General features: G+C 37.2%; 1 protein-coding gene across 5 annotated transcripts in view; it reads right to left on the reverse strand.

Moving 5' to 3' along the window:
* SLC39A11 (solute carrier family 39 member 11) overlaps positions 1–22,413 on the reverse strand; it is a 371,144-nt gene that overhangs the window by 321,197 nt on the left and 27,534 nt on the right. For all 5 annotated transcript variants that reach the window (XM_032211065.1, XM_032211061.1, XM_032211064.1 and 2 more), the window contains one exon: positions 19,282–19,440. In XM_032211065.1, coding sequence (XP_032066956.1) covers positions 19,282–19,440 — 159 coding nt within the window. The remainder of the gene's footprint in view (positions 1–19,281; positions 19,441–22,413) is intronic.

Below are 22,413 nucleotides of genomic sequence, written 5' to 3' on the forward strand. Positions count from 1 at the left end.
TGTTACCTTCCCACCAAAGGTGGTTCCTATTTTTCTACTTGCATTTTTTACATGCTTTCAAACTGCTAGGTTGGCAGAAGCTGGGACAAGTAACGGGCGCTAGGGATTTGAACTGCCAAATTGCCCACGTTTCTGATCGACAAGGTCAGTGTCTTAGCCACTGAGCCAGCGTGTCCCCTTATTTCTATTTCATACATGGCTATTTTTCTCCCTTAGTTTAGATGCTTGCATCATTTCACCTCTAGATGGATTATATCAACTGAAATATTCTATTAAGTATTTAAATTAATATATAAATTAATATATAAATATTCTATTAACTCAGAGCTGTTCTGGTTGCTTGAACTTGACAGTTATTCTCCTGATACAAAATCTGGTATTCTAATTAAAAGAAATCCTAGAATCAGACATGACCCAAACATGTATAACAGCATACATGGGGGCTCAAGACATGGCTATACTTTTTCTCTATAGGTTTTATCACTTGCAAGGAACAAAAAAAACAAGCAGTGAAAGTTGAAAGAACTCTTTGAATTGGGCCCTGAAATTAAACTGAAAGCTTTGGCAAGCATTAGCAATCCCAGAAGTAAGCACCCTTCCTCGTTCATATGTTTCCAATCATCCAGCCAGCACTGCTGATGTTCACCATATGGAATTATAACTATAATTCGAGGTCAACAAGCTGCCTATCCTTGGTTTAAACCAAAAGCCAATTTCAGATATCTTGCTTTCAATGGGCTTTCTACTGTTGTTACTGATGGATGCTTGAAATAAATCTTGTCTCTCTCACTAGCATTTTATTGGGAGTTTTTAAAGTCTAAACAAAAGCCGTGACAATACTCTCATTTCCCACTCTAGGTAGACAATAAATATCAGCCCTGTTGTCAGGCAAACCTAACAACTGGAAGAGAGAATAGAAGGAAGCAATTTTGTTTTCATGTCTTACATGCCTCATCCGAAAGGAAATAGAGCCTTCATCTTGACTGACAACCATTTAAAAAAGGAACATTCAAGATCACTTACAGGAATGTAACATGCATCCCAGAAGCAATAAATAGAGAGTATTTCTTAATGTGCTTTCTGGATGTCAATAAATCACATGTAATTTTATTTATCTGATAAAATAAAAAATAAAAAGTTAAGAGAATCCTGCAGTTCTGTGAACTTTCCAATGGCAAGATACAGGCAAGTGGCATCTTTGAGGGTTTTCGTGTGGCTTGGCTTTTGGAGACTCAGAATTTTCTTTTAATATGGTTCAGATGATAATGTCTTCATATAATTACAGAGTTGCCGTATTTTTTGGAGTATAAGATGGACCAGAGTATAAAACGTACCAAGGTTTTGAAGAGGCATTTTTTTAAAAAGTAGGTAGGTAGATAGAGGGAGAGAAAGAGAGAGAAGTACAGTAGGTAGGTAAGAAGAGAGAGAGAGAGTAGTTTGGTGGGTAGGTAGAGAAAGAGAGAGAGAGAGAGAGAGAAATAGAGAGAGAGAGAGAGAAATACAGTAGGTAGGGGGAGATAAAGAGTGTAGGTAGGTAGGTAGGTAGGTAGGTAGGTAGGTAGGTAGGTAGGAAGGTAAGTAGTAGGTAGGGAGAGAGAGGGATAGAGAAATAGAAAGAGATAGAGAAATACAGTAGATAGGTAGGGAGAGAGAGAGTAGGTAGGTTGGTAGATAGATAGATGATAGATAGATAGATGATAGATAGATAGATAGATAGATAGATAGATAGATAGATAGATAGATAGATAGATAGATAGAGGGGGGGAGAGAGAGAGAGAAATACAGTAGGGAGGGAGGGAGAGAGTAGGTAGGTCGATAGGTAGATGTTTCCAAGTGTATTTATCCATGTGCTGGAGAAAGAAATTGCTGACAATCTGGAGCACCTAAGACTTTCTTTTTGCACTTGATCAATGTAATTCTCATTAATCAGTTAAAGAGCTTTCCAAAAGGAAAAAAAATTTTTTTGCACTCTGCAAACCTCCCCAAAATGGCCCATTTTTTGCAAAAACGGGCCCGTTTTTTTCAAATAAAAGGCATGAATAGCCTGGGGGGGGGGCTTGCATAGTGCTCCTGGAGGTGGGGGGTGGGGCCAAAAATGAGCAATTTTTTTGTCAAAAAAAATGCATGCATAGCTTTCTGGAGGCTTATAGAGTGCTGCTGGGGGCCGGGGGGGGCAAAAAACGGCACATTTATTGCTCATTTCTGTCCTCCCCAGCCCCAGGAATTCTCTGAAAGCCTCCATAAGGGTATGCACGGCCATTTTGGTGAAGGGGCGGGGCTTCAGAAGGCAAAAAATGTTGTATTCGATGTATAAGACACACCCAGATTTTCAGCCTCTTTTTGGAGAAAAAAGAGTGCGTCTTATACTCCGAAAAATACGGTAGTCACTTATTTTTCAAGTTTTTGAGTCATTCTAAAGATAAAGCTCTTAGGACAACATTTGCATGTCAAAATGAAATATAAAAGTCTACTTAAATGCAATACAAAGAGCACACAAACTGGGGTTTCAAGCTTAGCAAGACATAAAATATCAGAATTCAACTTTATACAGCATTTTAAACATCTGCACAGAGATTAAAGCCAGCTTTAAGACACAATTAAAACGTTAAGATACAAGTGGACATGATGTCTGATATCATAAGCTTCATATAAAAGCTTGACCCCAAAAAGTACATTCCACAATAAGCCAATTTATTATAACCTTTTTATTGCCACCATCAAAACAGGAGCACTCCTGACATTTAGCTGATGTAACAAAGATTCATATAACATAGCATTCTTTACTCTAGTGATAGAGTTGGATCCATAAAAATCTTCAACTCCTAGCATGTTATTTTGAGACCATGCAATACCTTCCAGGACCAGATAACTACTACCAAACTAACTCCTGTTCCCCCTACACCAATCTTTTCTAACTTGATGTCTTGCCTACAGATATGTGTTGACTTTAACCTCCATAACCTCTGGCCACTGTAGGAACCATGGGAATGCACGCATGTGAAAAGCATGTAAAAACTGTAGGTATGATGTAGGACTTGTTTTCAAGGACATCATCTACCATTAAGGCTCTTTCAGTTATGGAATCCATAAAACAAAAAATAAAAACCACTGTCTTGGAAGATCTGGCCATAAATCATTTTAGCAAATGTTGGTAAATGATTGACTTTGAAAAAGTGCAAGTCTTATTTAACATTTCCGAAAAATTATGGAAGGCAAACAACATGAAGGAAATTGACAAATGGTGCTGTATTCTAACCCAGCTATAAAGTGAATCACTGCGGTTGCTAAGTGAATCATGTGGCTGCAAGTGAATCCAACTTCCCACATTGACTTTGCTTGTCATAAGAGAGCTGGGAAGGATGCAAATGGCAATAATGTGACCCCGGGACACTGCAATTATCATAAATACATGACAGTTGCCATGTATCTAAATATTAATTATGTCGCCATACGAATGCTATAATGGTGTATATGTATGTATGTATGTATGTATGTATGTATATATATATATATATATATATATATATATATATATATATGTGTGTGTGTGTGTGTTGTTTTTTTATTTGTGCTGATAAATAAATAAAGGGAGACTATATACACACACACACACACACACACACACACACACTTGCTACTTTCTGTTAAAAAGAATCAGATAGATTATATGAAACTCTTCCTTTTAGGTTTTGCAAAAATGCCTCTAATCACAGTAGATAATACAGTGCTAGAAAAAGTATCAGCCTGAACAAGTTCTTGTAAACAAAAAACCTTATGGAATCTAACAGACAAGAACATTATTAAAAATGAGTATGTTGTAGGATCAGAATTGCTGGAATTTTAGTGGGACATATACGGTAATAAAATATATACGGTAATAAAATAGCTTGCTTAGGATATCTAGAATTAAAACAACATTTAACAGATGCCTAACCTGCAATCCTATTACTCTCTGCTTTCATTCTCCAGCTGTTCTTAGTTGTCTGAAGTTTTTTTTTCTAACTTTCTAATATTCAATTGGAATTTGATTTCCTATACAGTAATTTAAATATATTGTTCCATGTCCGACAGTCTGGAATACTAAAAAACAAATTTTATTGTTCTAACCATCATTTCAGGTATTTGAAGAGCACTGTACTATCTCATCCCTCTCAGTTTTTTCTTCTGATTGCATAATAAATCAGTTTCTTTATCAGACCTGCTTTTTAGTCACCAAATCACATTGTTATCACCTCTATCTGAAAATGTTCCACTAACACTGAACAAGAGGAACTCACTTCAGTTTGATTTCATTTGATTTCATGCATTGGGTGCAAATTGATCTTTTAGGTATTCAATTTCCTCTCAAAAAGTATAAGTGCCCCTGGGAAGACATGCTGCAATTTTAGAATTAAAAGCTATTTATTTATTCGTTTTGTTAGGCTACCCAACTCCAACCATTCATTTCTCTAAAACTTCCAAAAAGCAAAGGATTAAAGAATTCAGAAAAGACTAAAGAATTCAGTGTATTATTATTGTGTACAAATGGGGAAATAGGAGACTGTTTGAGGTTTAATTCATACAAATAAAAATGTTCACTGAGCTTTTGTGTTACTCTTATTGTGTTACTGTTTTACAAACACACACACACACATACACACACACACCATATATTTTATTCCCCCACAACCCACAAAGTTAACATTTGAAGAGAATACTTCAAATAAAATAAATTCAGTTCAGTATATGAGAGATACCAACTGGAATTGGCTACAATCTCCCTCAGCAATCAAACAGGGAACAAAATGCTATGTTGCATGCATAGTAATGACATTATGGTGGGATCTTTCATGATTTGGTTTTCTTCTCCAATCCCTCCTTCTAATGACTTTTAGATAAACAAGCACATCATGTTAGGAACTTAGCAAACTTAAGTAGTCTCCAGATCCCTGGTGGAGCTTCCATGCATTGCTCAAGAATTCTGTGCAAGTCTCATGAACATAGTTTAGGCACAACAACTCACTCTGAGGAATAATATGGTAGAAGGAAGTGAATAATCTTCCCCCTGGAGTACAAAATAAAAATGTGTTGCAATCAATGCTTAGCAGTTATATAATCCCACACAGAAGTATTTTCCTGGTATTTCTACAACTTAAATAAAGAATTGGGGCCCACAAAATGATATATGCAAATGTACCTCATGCAGGAGGCTGTCCAGAATAAGCAGGCATTGCAGAAGCTAAGCAACAAATCATCCAAAACTAACCAGATAGCAAGTTCCTCATAACAAGTGTCATTACTGTTTCTCTATCTGGACTTCACTATGCCATGATCTTAGTTTTCTTAATGTTGAGTTTCAAGCCAACTTTTGCACTCTCCTTCTTCACCCATATCAAGAGGCTCTTTAGTTCCTCTTCACTTTCTGCCATTAGAGTGGTATCATCTGCATATCTGATCAAACCGATCAGTCCTAGAGGAGATCGACCCTGACTGCTGTTTATGTACAATTAAGGCAAGGATGAAAAAATAACTTTATTTTACTTTATTTATTAAACTCATACAATGCTAGTGTCACAAGAGGCAGTGCTAGACAATTCAGACATTATTAAAATAAATAATAAATAAGGATGATTAACTTTATGACCAATCTCCATATGTGCAATCTTCACAAGATTGCAAAGGAAAGGAAAGCTGAGGTAAAGGTTGTAGGTACAATTGCAGTTTTACTTAGTCACCATTTTACTTAATGATCAAAGTTCCAGGCCCAATTGTGGTTACTAAATGAGGATTACTTGTATATTAAAAAAGTAAATGCCAGAAGGTTATTGATTTTTGTCTTCTATTTACCGATTCTCTTTATCCTTGAACCTGGTAAGTATACTATCAACTGATACCCCTCAACTGGTACTGAAGGAATAAAGGAAGAAGAATGTTAGATGTAGATGTTCATCTCCAACTTTCACCACAGCAGAGTTCAAACAGTGCTTACCAAAGAGAGACCTACCAAAGCCCTGGCATTACACTTGTTTATATTTAGAATTTAGAATTTAAAATAATGGAGTTGGAAGGGACCTTGGAGGTCTTCTAGTCCAACCTCCTGCTTAGGCAGTAAACCCTACACCACTTCAGACAAATGGTTATCCAACACCTTAAAAACTTCTAGTGTTGGAGCATTCACAACTTCTGGAGGCAAGTTGTTCCACTGATTAATTTGTTCTGACTATCAGGAAATTTCTCCTTAGTTCTAAGTTGCTTCTCTCCTTGATTAGTTTCCACCCATTGCTTCTTCTCCTGCCCTCAGGTGCTTTGGGGAATAACCTGACTCCCTCTTCTCTGTGGCAACTCCTGAGATATTGGAACACTGCTATCATGTCTCCCCTAGTCCTTCTTTTCATTAAACTAGACACACCCAGTTCCTGCAACTGTTCTTCATATGTTTTAGCCTCCTGTCTCCTAATCATCTGTGTTGCTCTTTTCTGCACTCTTTCAAGAGTCTCAACATGTTTTTTACATCATGGCAACCAAAACTGAATGCAGTATTCCAAGTGTGGCCTTACCAAGGCATTGTAAAGTAGTATTAACGCTTCACGTGATCTTATGAAGTGTCCATCTGTTTATTTTCTCTGAGGAAAGCTGAGCAAGAGATTGTCAAGTCTAATAGAGATAACTGTTGCATAAAGGAAACAGGGAGACCAGCAATTTGGGTTATATTTTCAGTGAGCTGCATCAATAGAAGTATACATAAAAAGATTTCCACCTCCCATAAGAATATGCAATAACTAGATATCTTTCAAGAATGTAAATATATTCACTGCATTTCCAACATGAAAAAACACAGGATTCAGGATTCTTAGGGGTATCTGCCCCAGTGCCATTGTTTTTATCAATCCTATGAGGGAAAAGGAGGGAAAAGTATGGAAACCAAACACATCACATGTCTAGGCCCCATAAATTAAAAAGAATAAAACAGCACAGATAATCTCTAAACTCAGAATTGTAGAGATATAGTTTTCTCCAAGACAGTAAGTTAAGCTTACTCCACAATAGAATTATAAAACACACTGAGTAACTGAGCTGCTATAGCAACAGAAGTACCACTTTGCATTGTCTGCCTGACCTCAGGCATCTTTCTCAAAATCATCCCTGGGTGCTTCAATACAATGAAGACAACAGCTCATCTTGCATTCTGCTGGAGGTATACAAACGCTGCCGATTCAAGAAGCCTGGATACTGTTATAAATTAAGACTTTTAGGGTTTCTGACGCAATGCAAGAAAGAACAGGCTCACACCTTGAAGAAAAAAAAGGTCATTCACTGGTCACCCAACTCATGTACGCCATAAATTCCTTCCTTTTTAGTTGCTATATAATATCTTGACAGTAAAGATTAAAAAGGAGATCCAATACCCTTTTAACTATAGTATGAGCAAACACAGACAGCTATTTATGGCACACAAGCAAGACATCTGGATCATGCTGCTGAGCAGAAAGAAGGATGTCAGCCTGCTTTCTCAGATATTCAGTATAAAGTGCTCCTTGCTCTTTGCAACAGAATGCGATAAAGAGCAGATTACCAAACGGTTGCCCACATACTGCCTATTATTGTAGCTCTGAAAAGCCCTGAAGATATCTGTAGTCTATCACTTAATAAAGCAGTATAAATATAGCTTTATATTCTTGTGATAGTGTTAAGAACCAAAGGGACCCATTGGAAACAGCTATCAGAGAGGAAAGAGTGCACATTATATGACGACCAGGTTTCCTCTGCCATCCAGAAGGTCAATCCTTATTGTATTTCAGAATGAAAAAGTAAGAATGCTACTAGTACAGCTCAAGAAACAGGTTGGACATAAAGTCATACCATCTTAGCACATAATATTCTATGCTAGTAAAGAAATAAACTGGGTCATCAACAGGCTATAAAGAAGTCAATATTACTGAAAAAAATGAAAATAAGAAGTCCCAGAAGAAATCAGCATGGTTACATAAAGAACTCTCTCGTAAACTGAAAGACAAAAGAAAGAAAGAAAGAAAGAAAGAAAGAAAGAGACAGAGAGAGAGAGACACACACACACACACACACACACACAGAGAGAGAGAGAGAGAGAGAGAGAGAGAGAGAGAGAGAAAGAAGTATTAAAAAATAGAAAGAGGGGCACATAGCTAAGGTAGAAAACCAGCATACAGTCCGAATTTGAGAAGATGAAATCAGGAAAGCTAAGACGCAGAATGAATTAAGACTTGCAATAAATGTCAGAAATATTTTTGCTTTAAAAAAAACAAGAACCTAGACCTATGATGGCGAACTATGGCATTTGTCAGGGCATGCAAGGCATTGCCCTGGCACACACTGGCCAGCCGACTTTGGCCCTTGGCCTTCTGTTGAGGCCATTTTTCGCCCTCTGACGGCTTCCTTGAAGTCCGTTCCTAAACTTCCCGTTTGCCCGTAGGTCTGGTTTTCCGCACTCTGTATGCTTTAAGGAAGCTCCTGAGGCCTCCGGGGGGGGCTGTTTTTGCCCTCCCCAGGCTCTTATAAAGCCTCTGGAGCCTGGGTAGGGTGAAAAAAGCACGCTAAAAAGGGGGGGAATGCTGGGCTGGTCATGCTTGAATGCATGCTGGGGTTTTGTGCATAGCATTATGGGTGTGCCATGCCCGCGCATGACCTCCCTGAGCTCCCCCCGCTTTTGGCACACAAGCCAAAAAAGGTTCACCATCACTGACTTAGACCTAGAAAGAAGCAAAGCTATTACTGGAAGCCAACATGAGTTTGTCAAAAACAGATCATGCCAGACAATCCTTAGTGCATTTTCTGGCAAAGTGACTAAAATAGTGGACCAGTAAAATGCTATGGCCCTATAGCTAGATTTCAATAAGGCATTTGACAAAGTAAAACATAACCTTACTTTTTGATAAAATACAAAAGTATTGAATAGATAGCATCATCACCAGATGGATTCATAACTGAGGAGACAGAGAACAGTCAAACTTAAAAGTATTGATATTATTGTCAATCTTAATAAAAGTAATTTTAACTTTTGAGAATCTTAAAACGTGAACCACCACCACCCAACCATCCTTTCTAACATTCAGGAATGTCTTTTTGACCAAGTTTGCATCTTTCCCCAGTGGTAAGAATATGCTGCTTATTACAAATGTGTTCTGCCTTTCTCTTGGACGAATGAATAATTAAATTATGGAATTATGTTTCAATATCAAAAACAACTTCGTATTTTAAAAATAAAACTGATCCAGAATTCAGTTCTCTCTGGAATTCATTCTTGGACTATAATTAAGACAATTACAATAACTTGTGGATTTATACCAAATCCTGTATATAGTTTAACTTTATAAAAAATTAGAATCCTTGACTTAATTTTTAAAAGTAATTTAGCCTGTGTTTAAAGCTTAATTAAACATTTTTAGTTGAAAGCTTAAATTGACTTTTAAATTCTCCTTTAATTAGTGATAAATGTCAAATTTCATAACTTATAAAATTCTATAAAACATATATTGAAAAATTACAATCTTTCTGATATTTTACCCCACATTTACTTACTTGTATTCTACTAACATATGTACTATATTAATATCATGTTTCATGATTTATATTCTTTTCTAAAATAATTAAATACTTCATTATAAAAAGCAAAGATGAACAAAAAATATATAATACATATACAATAGGTTGGTTGATTGGTTGGTTGGTTGGTTGGTTGGTTGGTTGGTTGGTTGGTTGGCTAGCAATCAGGCAGAAATGATAGATGATAGACAGATAGTCAGACAGACAAACAGACAGACAGACCGACAGACTGACAGACAGATGAGAGAAATTATTTCAGAACATTTTTTTTAAAGTTTACATCTTTCCTTTATTTTTCTGAACACATGATTAAACTTCGAAACAAAGCACTGTTTTTTTAGCCATCCGTTTTCTAAGAAAGGCTATGGTATTTAAGTGAAGCCCAGAAGCATTATTCTAAATAAAAATGGTGCCAAAACTAATGCCTTGCTTTGTCTGGCAGCCAGTTCCCATTCTGTTAAAAAAAATGAAATATTGTATTAAAAACTCAAGTAGAGCTAGGAGTAGAGCAATCGAAGCTCTACTTCGATGAAAGGAGCCCCCAACCGGGCATCCCCCAGGCAACAATGATGACACTGGCTAATCTTTTCAACCACATCCTTTCAAAGCATATTCTGACACCAGTGCATGTTTCTGTAAGAGATGTCTTTTTTTTTCCTCCCACTTGACACAAATCACCAAGTTCAGTTTGTCTGCAACAGGCATAAGGAGAAAGTTAATCCAGATTTATAGTTATATTTCAGCATAATCTGTATTCGCTTGCAAAGGGCTGTAACTCCCTTAAGATAAATTCTTTACACTATTCATCTTTTATCATAAGAATCTATGACATATTATTTTATTTTTTGCTATGATCTAATTCATATAAAATGCCTTTTTATTAACTGCTCCAGCTCTTTGTTGCAGGTAAGAACATTTTAATAGGTTCTTCTGAAGGCATCAAATCCTCCCTGAATAAGTTTGAAGAAAAAAAGACAATTCAACAATAATTCACTGTCCTTTGGTATCTAAGCTAATAGGTTTGGTATTGGAAAAGAAATTCGAAGTAATATATGATGATACATTGTTGTTATGAGTTCTTAACAAAGAACTTTTCAGAAGGATGCTTAGATTATGGAAAATTTAGTTAGATGTATTTGACAGTTACCTTGAAATACATTGTAAGTAAGACTTTATAATAATTTCTAAATTCACAAATTGAACGGCTTGTGCATTTGTTAGCTTAAATGTTCTTGATGTTACAGAGCAATAAAATTCACTGTTTCTTCATTTTTAGGCAGCCTGAAGATAACTACTGTGGATTTTATACTACCCCCGTAAAGACAATCTAATGAAAATAAACAATTCCAGACATTAGTTTTGTTAGGTACTTTAGAAAAACCCTTCTACATATATTATTTTTCAACACCAACCAGTTAGGATTGAAATAAGACAGCAAACACAATGTAAATAATCACTGGAGGGATTAGTGATTAAAGCTTCTTGATGTTCAATTTTTTATGTGTGCAACTTGTTCCTTCATGAATAAAAAAAACCCTCTACTCTTCACACAATTAAAGTTCCTTTAAAAGTCAAGATAGTTTTATATTAACGTTTTCTTGCCTCCAGTTCACTACAGTTCACTTTAATTATTTTTTTTCAAAAAAAAAACCTGTAGAAACATTATAATATCTTTTCCATTTAGTAACTTTTTGGTTATCTTTCACAAATAGGTTTTCAAAGCAAGATTCAAGCTTTCTTTATAAAACCCAGTTATGTACCTACCACAGCATTTCTTTCTTTTAGGTTCATCACAAGCCTCAGAAAACCACACTTTAGTCTAGTGCAAGGAAAGATGCTCTTATTAGTTTGAGAGATTCTAAAGATCCTACAACCTTCTTATCATCTAAAACATTTTGAAGCAAGAAGAGGAGGTGCTGGCAACAGATGCTTTGGAAATGATCATATGGAATGTTTCTAAAGGTCTCAAATTTTACTCTCTAACTAATGCCCACTTTGTTCTTGTTGTTGTTAGTTGCAAAGTCATGTCTGACTCATCGTGACCCCATGGACAACGTTCCTCCAGGCCTTCCTGTCCTCTACCATCCTCTGGAGTCCATTTAAGCTCACGCCTATTGCTTCGGTGACTCCATCCAGTCACCTCATTCTCTACTGTCCCCTTCTTCTTTTGCCCTCAATCTTTCCCAGCATTAGGCTCTTCTCCAGTGAGTCCTTCCTTCTCATTAGGTGGCCAAAGTGTTTGAGTTTCATCTTCAGGATCTGGCCTTCTAAAGAGCAGTCAGGGTTGATCTCCTCTAGGACTGAACGGTTTGATTGCCTTGCAGTCCAAGGGACTCGCAGGAGTCTTCTCCAGTACCATAGTTCAAAGGCCTCAATTCTTTGGCGCTCAGCCTGTCATATGGTTCAACTTAGGAGAAAGCAAGAAGATGTATAACATTTCCAACAATTTTATAATGGTCAGATAATTACTGTTGGTAGTTGCCCTTGATATCATGCAACCCACATTTGGATTTTCTGAGTTTTTGCATATCTTTCCTAATTTCAGAAAAAAACCACCCTGAATTTCTACAGAATGTCTCTAAGAGTGAACCAAACAACTTCCAGTAACTAAAGATCAGTCTCTCACATTACTGTGGAACTGGCTTCTGTTCCTCAATGGTAAATTGCTTCAACACAGTAATATTTGAACTTTTCCAGAATGAACTGCTTGTTTCCAGTCCTGACACATTTCTGTAGAATTTAGATCTAGACCTATCCCATGGCTACTGCAAAACACTTTCTTCTTCATTCATTTTCTTGTACTTCTTCTTTCTTTGGGATCATATTTTTGCTTTATAAACCGTATGTGCTTCAACATCAGGTGACAGACAGATGGCCTGATATTCTCTCCGAGAATTCTTTGATACAAAGGAGAATTCGTGCTTCCTTCAAAGATGGTAAACCCTGCAAAGCTACCCCGAACCATGACATTACCCCTTTGATGCTTGACGGCCAATATGTGATTCTTATTGTGGAATGCAATGTTTAGCTTCTGCCAAACATAGTGATACACATTTTTGACTTACTGGTCCATTTATTTTATTTTTAAAAAGGATAATCCAAGTACTTTTTGAAAAACTTGAGGCAGGCTATTGTCTATTGGCACTTTTATAAAATGATTTTCTATTGGTGGATTCATGAACATTGATTTAGCCAACGTGAGAGGCTTGCAAATCCCTAATATTGTTCTTTGTGACTTCCTGGGTGGTTTTAATATGCAAAAAATATAACACAAGGATAGACAAAAATTGTTCTATGTCTGCAGGGTGAAAATTTATCTATTTTATTGGGCCAGAACGTAAAGTAAGCAATAAGATAAATCTAAAAAAACAATAAGATATTAGGCATAGATAAAATCACTTCAAATCTTAAAATCCCTAGGGGAAAAGGAATAGGAATTCTAACCAAAATCTGGACTCAAATGTATGGAAGAAATCACTTGCTAAAAGAATTTTAGCACTCAACTTTTTTCCCCATTGTTAAATAAACAGGAATTATAAAATGGTCTGAACACAGAATCATTACTTTTATCAGTCAGGCAGCAAAAATTGTATTAGAAGTCTTTTCTTAAGAAATTCAAGAAAAACAGAACAATGTGATAAGCTTTAATGTGGCTTTATTACAGATAGTATTACTAGGGGAAAATGCTCAGTCTGAAAAAATAATCAAGAGATATTTGGAAAAACAAAATAGACCTGTTTGTCAATTACTCAGAAGCCTTTGATTCTATAAAACATGAAATATTGATCACAATCTGGAAGGGAATTGGAATGGATGGCTAAAGGTATTAGAATGATAGTGAATCTATTATTGAGCGCAAGTTTCTTTGAAGACTGAAGGAGCTTTTTCAAACATGTTTTCAATCAAAAAGAAAAATGCACTAGAATTATGTCCTTTCACCTTTCCTCTCCTTTTCTGTGTCTCTACTGAAAAAATATTTGATGAACTAAACACTACATCAGGACCTTCAATACTTCTAGAATTAAAGATAGGTAGTACGGACACAATTTAAGATATGTGGCTAATTCTGTGCTTCTGACAGAAAAAGAATGGAACCTGAAACTTAACTGAGAAAACAAAACAAAAAAATAAAGTGAAAAGTACAAGTTATATTGTAGTACAAAAAAGAAACTAAGATGAATGTACCTTCTAGAAAAAAAGACCCTCAGAAATATAAACCATAGTCCAGTGTTTCTCAACCTTGACAACTTGAAGATGTCCGGACTTCAACTCCCAGAATTCCCCAGCCAGCATCGCTGGCTGGGGAATTCTGGGAGTTGAAGTCCGGACATCTTCAAGTTGCCAAGGTTGAGAAACACTGCCATAGTCAATAATGCCCTTCTGCAGCAAGAAAGGTGTTTTGTCCAGCTATTTAGTTTCACCTGGAACATGGAAAAATAAAGAGGAAAATAGAAATTATCAGGAAAGTTTTTTAGACCTGAAGTATATTCTGACCTCAAGGGACTTGGATTTAAAATTTAAGAATGACCAAGTACCATATCTGAAAGATTGTGAGAAACAGATTATGATCAATACCATATTTGGCCATTTCTCCTTTAAACTACAAAACATAAACAGTACTAAAGGAGACTGAGAACAGACTGACAACTTTTTTTAAATGCAGCTTTGAGGAAAATCTCAAGAATCTCTTCAAGTCACAAAAGATTGATCCTGAAATCCTAGAGATGGCACAAGAAGAAAGAACGGTCATAAAGACCATCAAACAAACCAAACCTGAGAGGAATGGGTCATATACTCCGTTATGACGCTATACAGAGAACCCTGCTAGAAGGCTCAGTAGATGAAAAAAGAATTAAGAAACAACAAATAGATACTTGGAATAGCAATACACATCTTTGCTTACAGATCTCCAGTTCAGTGACCATTCAAACTTACAACAGCACTGAAAAATGAGACTTACAACTAGTTGCAGACATTGCAGCATCCCCATGGTCATCAGATAATTATTCTAGTGCTTCTGACAAGAGTCAGCTTCTGACAAGCAAAATCAATGGGGAAATCCACAAGAAGTTGCAAGTCGCAGTAACATGATGTCATTCTTGGCAATCTAGGATAATTTGCTTAACTACTATAGCCAGAACTGACATAATCTGTCACAGTCTCATTGTCAGGGTTCCAAGTAACACCTCCAACAAAAGAAGACTCTGAGGCTTGAGTTTCCTCAAAGTTCCATTTTATTAGAGATGTCATATTGGCACATTTGGGAAAACCCGAATCTGAAGGCTTCCAGGTTTTCCCCACCCAAAAGAAAGTTCAAGCCCCTGCCCAGCAACCACATGTCCATCACATGATCCAGTCAGCCACCATCCAACTCTGGAGATGCCTCCCAGTTACACAATTGCAGCTGCAGGGAAAGGTGGCCTTGACACACTGAGAAAAGAATGTTATTTTGACTATATCTCACCCTTCCCATTTTCCCACAGTAGAAAATGTGGCCGGCCTGATGGCCCAATGTAAAAGATGGCTTTCAGGTCTGACACTGACACATAACAACTACACCACTTAGCAACAGGCTTGTCAGTCCTAATAGACAGTTGGTAAATGAGGACTATAGGTAGTCGTCAATTTTCAACCACTTGTTCATTAAGCAGACTTTGACAACATCATTCATACATTCATTCATTTATTTATTTTCCAACAGCAATTGCACTTAGACTTATATACCGCATGTTTTATAGTCCTCTCTAAGCAATTTACAGAGTCAGCGTATTGTCCCCAACAATCTGGGTCCTCATTTTACCGATCTCGGAAGGATGGAAGGCTGAGTCAACCTTCAGCTGATCAGGATCAAACTCCTGGCAGTGGGCAGTCACCCAATCCCCATCAGCAATGCCCTTCCGCACTTTACATAAAACAAACCGGGCAGTGTCTTGACAAAATAATACAGAAATTTATTTCTGAGATCAAGACTGGCAGAAATTAATAACCAAAGGGAGAAATTATTCCAAACTAAAAGAACATTCTGTAACTGACTGTAACAGCCATTCTAAAAGGAACGAAGAACTTCAAAACTAAAATTGAACTAAGAAGTTGCCAGACTACAATATTTTAAAATGTTTAATTCTGTGGTTTATTTAATCTACCAAAGCCAAGATGTCTCCTTTGTTACCAGCAATCTAGTAGTTAATCTAAATAAAATGTTGTTTATTGTATTACAGAAAACAGAATAAGAGTTAGAAGGGACTTGGAAGTCTTCTAGTCCAACCCCTGCTTAGGCAGAAAGCCCTGCACTACTTCAGACAAATGGTTATCCAACATCTTCTTAAAAACTTCCAGTATGGAAGTATTCACAACTTCTGGAGGTAAGTTGTTACACTGATTAACTGTTCTGTCAGGAAATTTCTGCTTAGTTCTAGGTTGCTTCTCTCCATGATTAGTTTCCACCCATTGCTTATTCTCCGGCCTTCAGGTGCTTTGGAGCATATGTTGTCCCCCTCCCTCTTCTTTGTGGCAGCCCCTGAGATATTGGAACACTGCTATTATGTCTCCCCTAATCCTTCTTTTCATTAAACTAGACATACCCAGTTCCTGCAACCATTCTCCATATGTTTTAGCCTCCAGTCCCCTAATCACCTTTGTTGCTCTTCTCTGCACTCTTTCTCCACATCTTTTTTACATCATGGTGACCAAAACTGGATGCAGTATTCCAAGTGTGGCCTTACCAAGGCATTATAAAGTGGTATTAACACTTCATGTGATCTTGATCTTCACGTGATTACAATGTTAAAGGTAATTTTATTTCTACATTTTACTTCTCTGCATGTTCAGAGAAGACACAGAAGGATTTTAAGATTTGTATTTGTATTTGGTTTATTTGTATGCCGCCCTTCTCCAGGAGGGACTCAGGGCGGCGAACAACTCAAAGGGGAAAGGGAACATAAACAACTGTACACAGAGTAAAAGACCAAAGAGATCTATCTAAAGTTATGTTTATTGAAATGAATTACTTACTAAAAGTAATGAAATCCTAACTTGTGATTGTAAACCAACATAACCTTCCAAATTTACTAGGATGTTTGGGACCCAATGAAACAAAATACCTAAGTATCACATTAAATATTAGGATAGAAGGAAATCTCAGAAGTTCAGCAGTTTGAACCTATTCCTTGACTTCAATACAGCAAACCTGGTTAAGTAATTCAGAAGACATTAGCAGTCCAGTCACGTTGTAAAAACCTTAAAAGGGATTTCTTCCTCACTTCAGTTTTAACTAATGGAGAAAAACAAGCTGCTATAGCAAGATCTTTATCAGAAGCGAGTTTGAAAAAGAGAAGGAGGGAGGGAAAGAGATAGAAAAGGAACTTAACTACATTCTCTATGGTATATTTAGATAAAAGTTTTCTCATTATTAGCAGGAAATGTCAGATTTGGTTCATAAACACTCAAAAAAATGTCCTCCTGTAGCAGGTACATATGCTATTATATATAGAATTATCCTTTTTGCACATCTGCCAATAAATCTTGGTACATTTCCTGAAACACTATTTTTTTTGTTGAAAAAAATGTATAGGCCTTTAAACAATTTTATATATTTGTTCTATATGAACCTGTATCTACTGAATTAATAACTAATACCAACAAAGTGCAAGTTGTTGTCAGGTTACATTGGCAATTGAAATCTGGATTCACATTGCTAAAATAAGTGATCATAAACCGTAACAGCAAATGACTGCATTATTTAACAATAGCAATTTAATTTATTGTCTATGTGTGTTTATCTATGTAGTATGGCTGTAGGATTATTATCCTTATTTTCTTTACTCCTTTACTTTACTTCTTTATTATTATGATTATCATTATTCTGTTACTTTATACGTACATTGAGAACTTCCGCACCAGAGAAAATTCCTTGTGTGTCTAATCATACTTGACCAAATAAAGTATTTAATTCAATTCAACTGAATTCAATCCCAGCCAGTCACAGTTGTCATCATAACCTCAAGACATGTGGGTGGTTAAGCAGGAAGAGGCAGGAGTCCCAGGTAAGGAGTGTGGGGTGCTGTGGGGGAGGCCATCAGAGGATCTAGGAGAGTCAATGCAGGCTGCATTTAAGTAAGGCCTGGAGAGACCAAAGACAGTTGTGGATGGGATGGGGGTGTACTATAGATGAGACATAAAGTGGAAGTGACTTATTAGAATGGCTTGCAACCTTCCCTGCAGCTTCCCCATTGAGTTTGCTTGTGGAACCCAGCAGGGAAGGTCACCAATGGCAATCACATCATGGTTTCCTGGAACATCATAATTGCATTCCAGGCACCCAAGCACCAGCATCATTCACATGGCCACAGGGATGCTACAATGTCCAGAACTTTGAGGATCAGTCATACATCCATTTTTCAGCTCTATCATAACAGTGAATGGTCACTGAATGAAGAGATATAAGTTGAGGACTACCTATGACTGTCAATTTGTAACTCTGTAAAAGATATTCATGAAAATAACTGCCTCTCTCTGCTTAATTAAGGCCCACCCTTCCAACTAGGAGCTGAGAAAACATTTCCAAGTTAAAGACATCACTTGAGGGTTAATTCTATGTTCTAGCTCTTTGCTAAAAAATAAGGGAATAGACCACTGCTCAAAAAAACCAATTCAAAATCTCCAAAGTAAGAATGCCCATAAACTACTTTTAAAAAGTTTTAGATTTAAAATAGAGAAGACATCTACTAGAAAGAAACTGAGAAAAGAAACTGAGTTCTCTCATTTTCATACGCACAAATATAAGCACTGAAATTGTCCAATATCCTAAGACTGACGTGGTCAAAAAGACATGTATAATGCTATTTGTCAAGATGGCCATCCGTGTCCATCCTAGATTCTTCTGTTTACTGTCCTCTCATTGTGAGACAAAGTACATCGCAGACAGAAAAACAGAATGGTTTTGGCTTCTTGACATCTAGCAAGTACACAGGGACAAAAAAGACAGAGAAGGTATTGATATGGTAAAGAAGAAGAATGATGTCCAGATATTGTGAATTTCAAATGTTTAAGCTTAAAGTGTTTTCAGCACACTCAGAACACTACAAATAAAATCTTCTAGAATTGAAATAAGTTTATTGAAATTTTAAACATTTTGTATATCTTGGCAAGACCCAGGAAAAAAAAGATCACACCAGTTCTAACCCTTCACACCTGATCTTCCTTCCTTCTGTGTCTTTTTCTCTTTCTTTGGTCTTCCTTCAATCTTTTCTCAACATTCCCCCCCCCGCCCCGAAAATAAACAAAAAAAGATGCAAAAGCAAGGAAACCTTTATAAACAAAATCTAGGAGTTGTTTGGGGTTATAAAAGCCAGCAGTGTCTCACTCCTGTTCCAATTGGAGAAGGGGAACAGTAAAAATCACTGAGTGAGATTATCTGGAATGGTTGCTTTCACAATAGGCAAGAAACAGATTCAGACTCATAGTCATGATGCTGGCTATAGTCATTCAAGTGCTGGACTTTTCCTATTAATAATTATGATTTAGAATGCACAGTGAGGCATATCAAAGGAGCAACGCACCAAATAAACATTGTTCCATCTTCTCCAAACTCACCACAGGCTCTGAAAAGAAAGCTGGATCAAAAATGATACACCTTACCTGGTACCCGTTTTTCATTCAGAGTAATCCCCAGCACACCAAAAATAACTATTGGTCTTGGATGATCAGATTTTGAGAGGTACTCACCAGCCATGGAATCAGGAGGTCAGTGAAGTATACAAATGTTGCTCCCAGAGTGAAGCCAATAGCTACAGGGAGGAAGGCCAAGGCTCCAAACTTCCCAGACTCCTCAGCTAGCTCAATTGCAGGTTCAAGAAGGGACCAGTAAGAAGCAGCCAGCATAACCTAAACAACAGAAGACACTAGGCTATTCAAATCACAATTAAAGCAACCTCATGCTCATTCCCTGAGAACCCAATGAAAGGAAGTCACTGTTAATATCGACTTCAATTTACCAAACAGGGAGGGAGGAACCGGTGTGGATTTATATACAATGCATTGTTCCTTGGTTTAAACAAAAAGAGTTAAACAGAGTCTAAATATTTCAAATTAAAAGTCAGCAACTTGTTACCTAGGAATCATAGAATCACAAGGCTGGGAAGGGGCCATTCAGCCTAATCTCATATTTAATGATCTCATATTCGGTATATGTGGCTTCCAAAGAAAATCTAAAAGCTTTTTACCAAATGGTCATTTTATTATGGAATATAAAAGGCTTGTTTTAACCACTGCTTTTTCACTATGGCTCTGATCAGTGCAACTTGAGCAGATCAGTGAAAAAGTTTTCAGCTATCCCTTGAGAATGCACAGAAGTGTTGGCAATTTTCAATCCAACTACTATTCCTGCTTAATTCCTATATTTTATCACAAGCTGTTGTTTTCACCCAATTTTTCCTTAAAAGCAGTGCAGCAGATGTTTTATAAAAGCACACCTGGGCTAAATCTTAATATATTGTAATAATGATTGTTAGGACATGAACTGTTGGCTATATTTATTCCTGCCTTCAGAAAATGTCAGTTTATCATTTATTCAATTATCTCAAATTTTCTTGATTACTGTTCCATTAAATAAAATAATGATCAATTTTAAAAAATCCATCCCAAATCCCCTCTCCGCAAGAACTTTACTGAGGTATTTTAATTGACCGGGTTTTTCCCCACTGGTATTCTGTATGTGCTGCCTTCTGATTACAATGTAAGCATATCTTTAATGTTTGCACTGAACTGTGCATACTCATATTGCATACTACTGTGGAATTTATTTGAACAATCAAGTCCTTTTTGACTCTTAGTGACTACATAAATAGTTTTCTCCATGATGACCTGTCCCTAAATTGATCTTTTGGATCTTTCAATGATGCACCCATTGCCACTGTAACTGGGTCCATTCACATTTGCTATTGGTCATCTTCTTCTCATTCTTCTTCACTTTTCCCTTCATTAGAGCCTTCTCCAGAGAGCTGGCCTTCACTTATGTCCAAACTAGGCTAATTTGACCCTTGTCATTTGTACCTCAAATGAGAACCCTGGGTTGATTTGTTCAATGATCTATCAATTTGTTTTCATGCTGTCCACAATATTCTCAAGATTCTTCTCTAACGCCAAAATTCAAAAGTGTTCATTGTCTTCCTATCCTACTTAAGTCCAATTTTCCCTTCCATACAGCATTACAGGGAATACTGTAGTTTCACCATCCTGCTATCTTAATATCTTTTCCAAGGCTTTTGTGGCTGATCTATCAAGTGCTAATTTATGACAGGTATCAGATGGTGGTATAGAATAGAATAAGGAATAGAAGAGAAGAGAAGAGAAGAGAAGAGAAGAGAAGAGAAGAGAAGAGAAGAGAACACTTGATCTGGCCAAGTGTGATTGGACAGACACTTGAGAAATCACCTGCTGCCAATTACCTCCAATAGACCGATTAGATCCCACAGATTAGGCCTCCTCCTAATTCCATCCGCCGGCCAATGCCGACTGGAGACTACCCGGAGGAGAGCCTTCTCTGTGGCTGCTCCAACCCTCTGGAACGAACTCCCCGTGGAGATTCGAACCCTCACCACCCTCCAGGTCTTCCGCAAAGCCCTCAAAACCTGGCTATTCCGGCAGACCTGGGGCTAAAGAGCTTCTGCCCCCCACTTCTCGAATGGTATGGTTGTTGTGTGTTTTTAAATTGTGTATTGTTTGTTTGTCTTTATCCCCTGTTTGTACTTCCTTTCTCTTGACTGAGTTGTGAGCCGCCCTGAGTCCCCTTCGGGGAAAAGGGCGGCATATAAATGAAATAAATCCTAATTCTAATCCTAATCCAGACATGTCCAATGTCTCTGATGCAGAAGCTCTCAGTGCACGTGCAAAGCAACAGAGAAATAATAATCGTAATAATGATACCAATAAGAGGGAGTGGTAGAGGAGATGAGAAGGATAATAACACTACAGCCATACAATATGGGTGAAGACATAAGGCAGTACTGTAGGATTCAGCAGTGATGGCTCCCTATATCTAGTTGTTTTGGCATGTAATGCCCAAGAGGAGTTGAAAGAGTTTATGTCCAGGATGTGAGGGATCTGACCCAAGCAATATATGCATGTTCTATGGAAGGCAGATTGGTTGCACCTGGGTTTTTTTTTCTGAACTATCTGTACCTATCCTGTTTAGTTGCTGTACCAAACCAGACAGTTATAGAAATACAAAAGACAGTTTCAGTAATTCCTGTGTAGAACTGTATCAACAGCTCCTGGGGCAGTCTGAACTTCTTACACTGATGCAGGAAGCACATTCTTTGTTGTGCCTTTTTGATGATGGTTCTAATGTTGGGAGTCCATTTCAAATCGTGGGAGATTATAGAACCCTAAAACTTGAATGATTCTACTGTTAATATTGTGCTCTTGGATATAGTTTAAGAGCTCCTCCAAAATCCACTCTCATCTCTACAGTTTTAAACATGTTCATCTCCAGATTGTTCCAGATTTCTTAACTGGTTATTTCTTTATGCCTAATGATTGATCCTAAAAGACAGAAGCAGTCTACTACTTTGATATCTCGATTGCCCATTCAAAAATGGTTGTCATACCTGTTGCCACTGGTTTAACTTAGTCCCATGTTTCACTGTGCCCCTTCACTTTTATTACTAGAGCTTGAAGATGTTTTGCATTTTGGCTACCAGAGTAGTGCCATTAACATAGCACAGATTATTGATGTTTCTTCCTCCATTTTAAAACTGTGCATATTCTGTCTGTCATTGTGGCTTCCTGGCCTGCGTGTTAACTACTCATGAGGACAATGAGATGTTCTGAGATTCCCATTTTTCTGAGCACAATCCA

Source organism: Thamnophis elegans, chromosome 2 (assembly GCF_009769535.1).
Source record: "Thamnophis elegans isolate rThaEle1 chromosome 2, rThaEle1.pri, whole genome shotgun sequence".
NCBI lineage: Eukaryota > Metazoa > Chordata > Lepidosauria > Squamata > Colubridae > Thamnophis > Thamnophis elegans.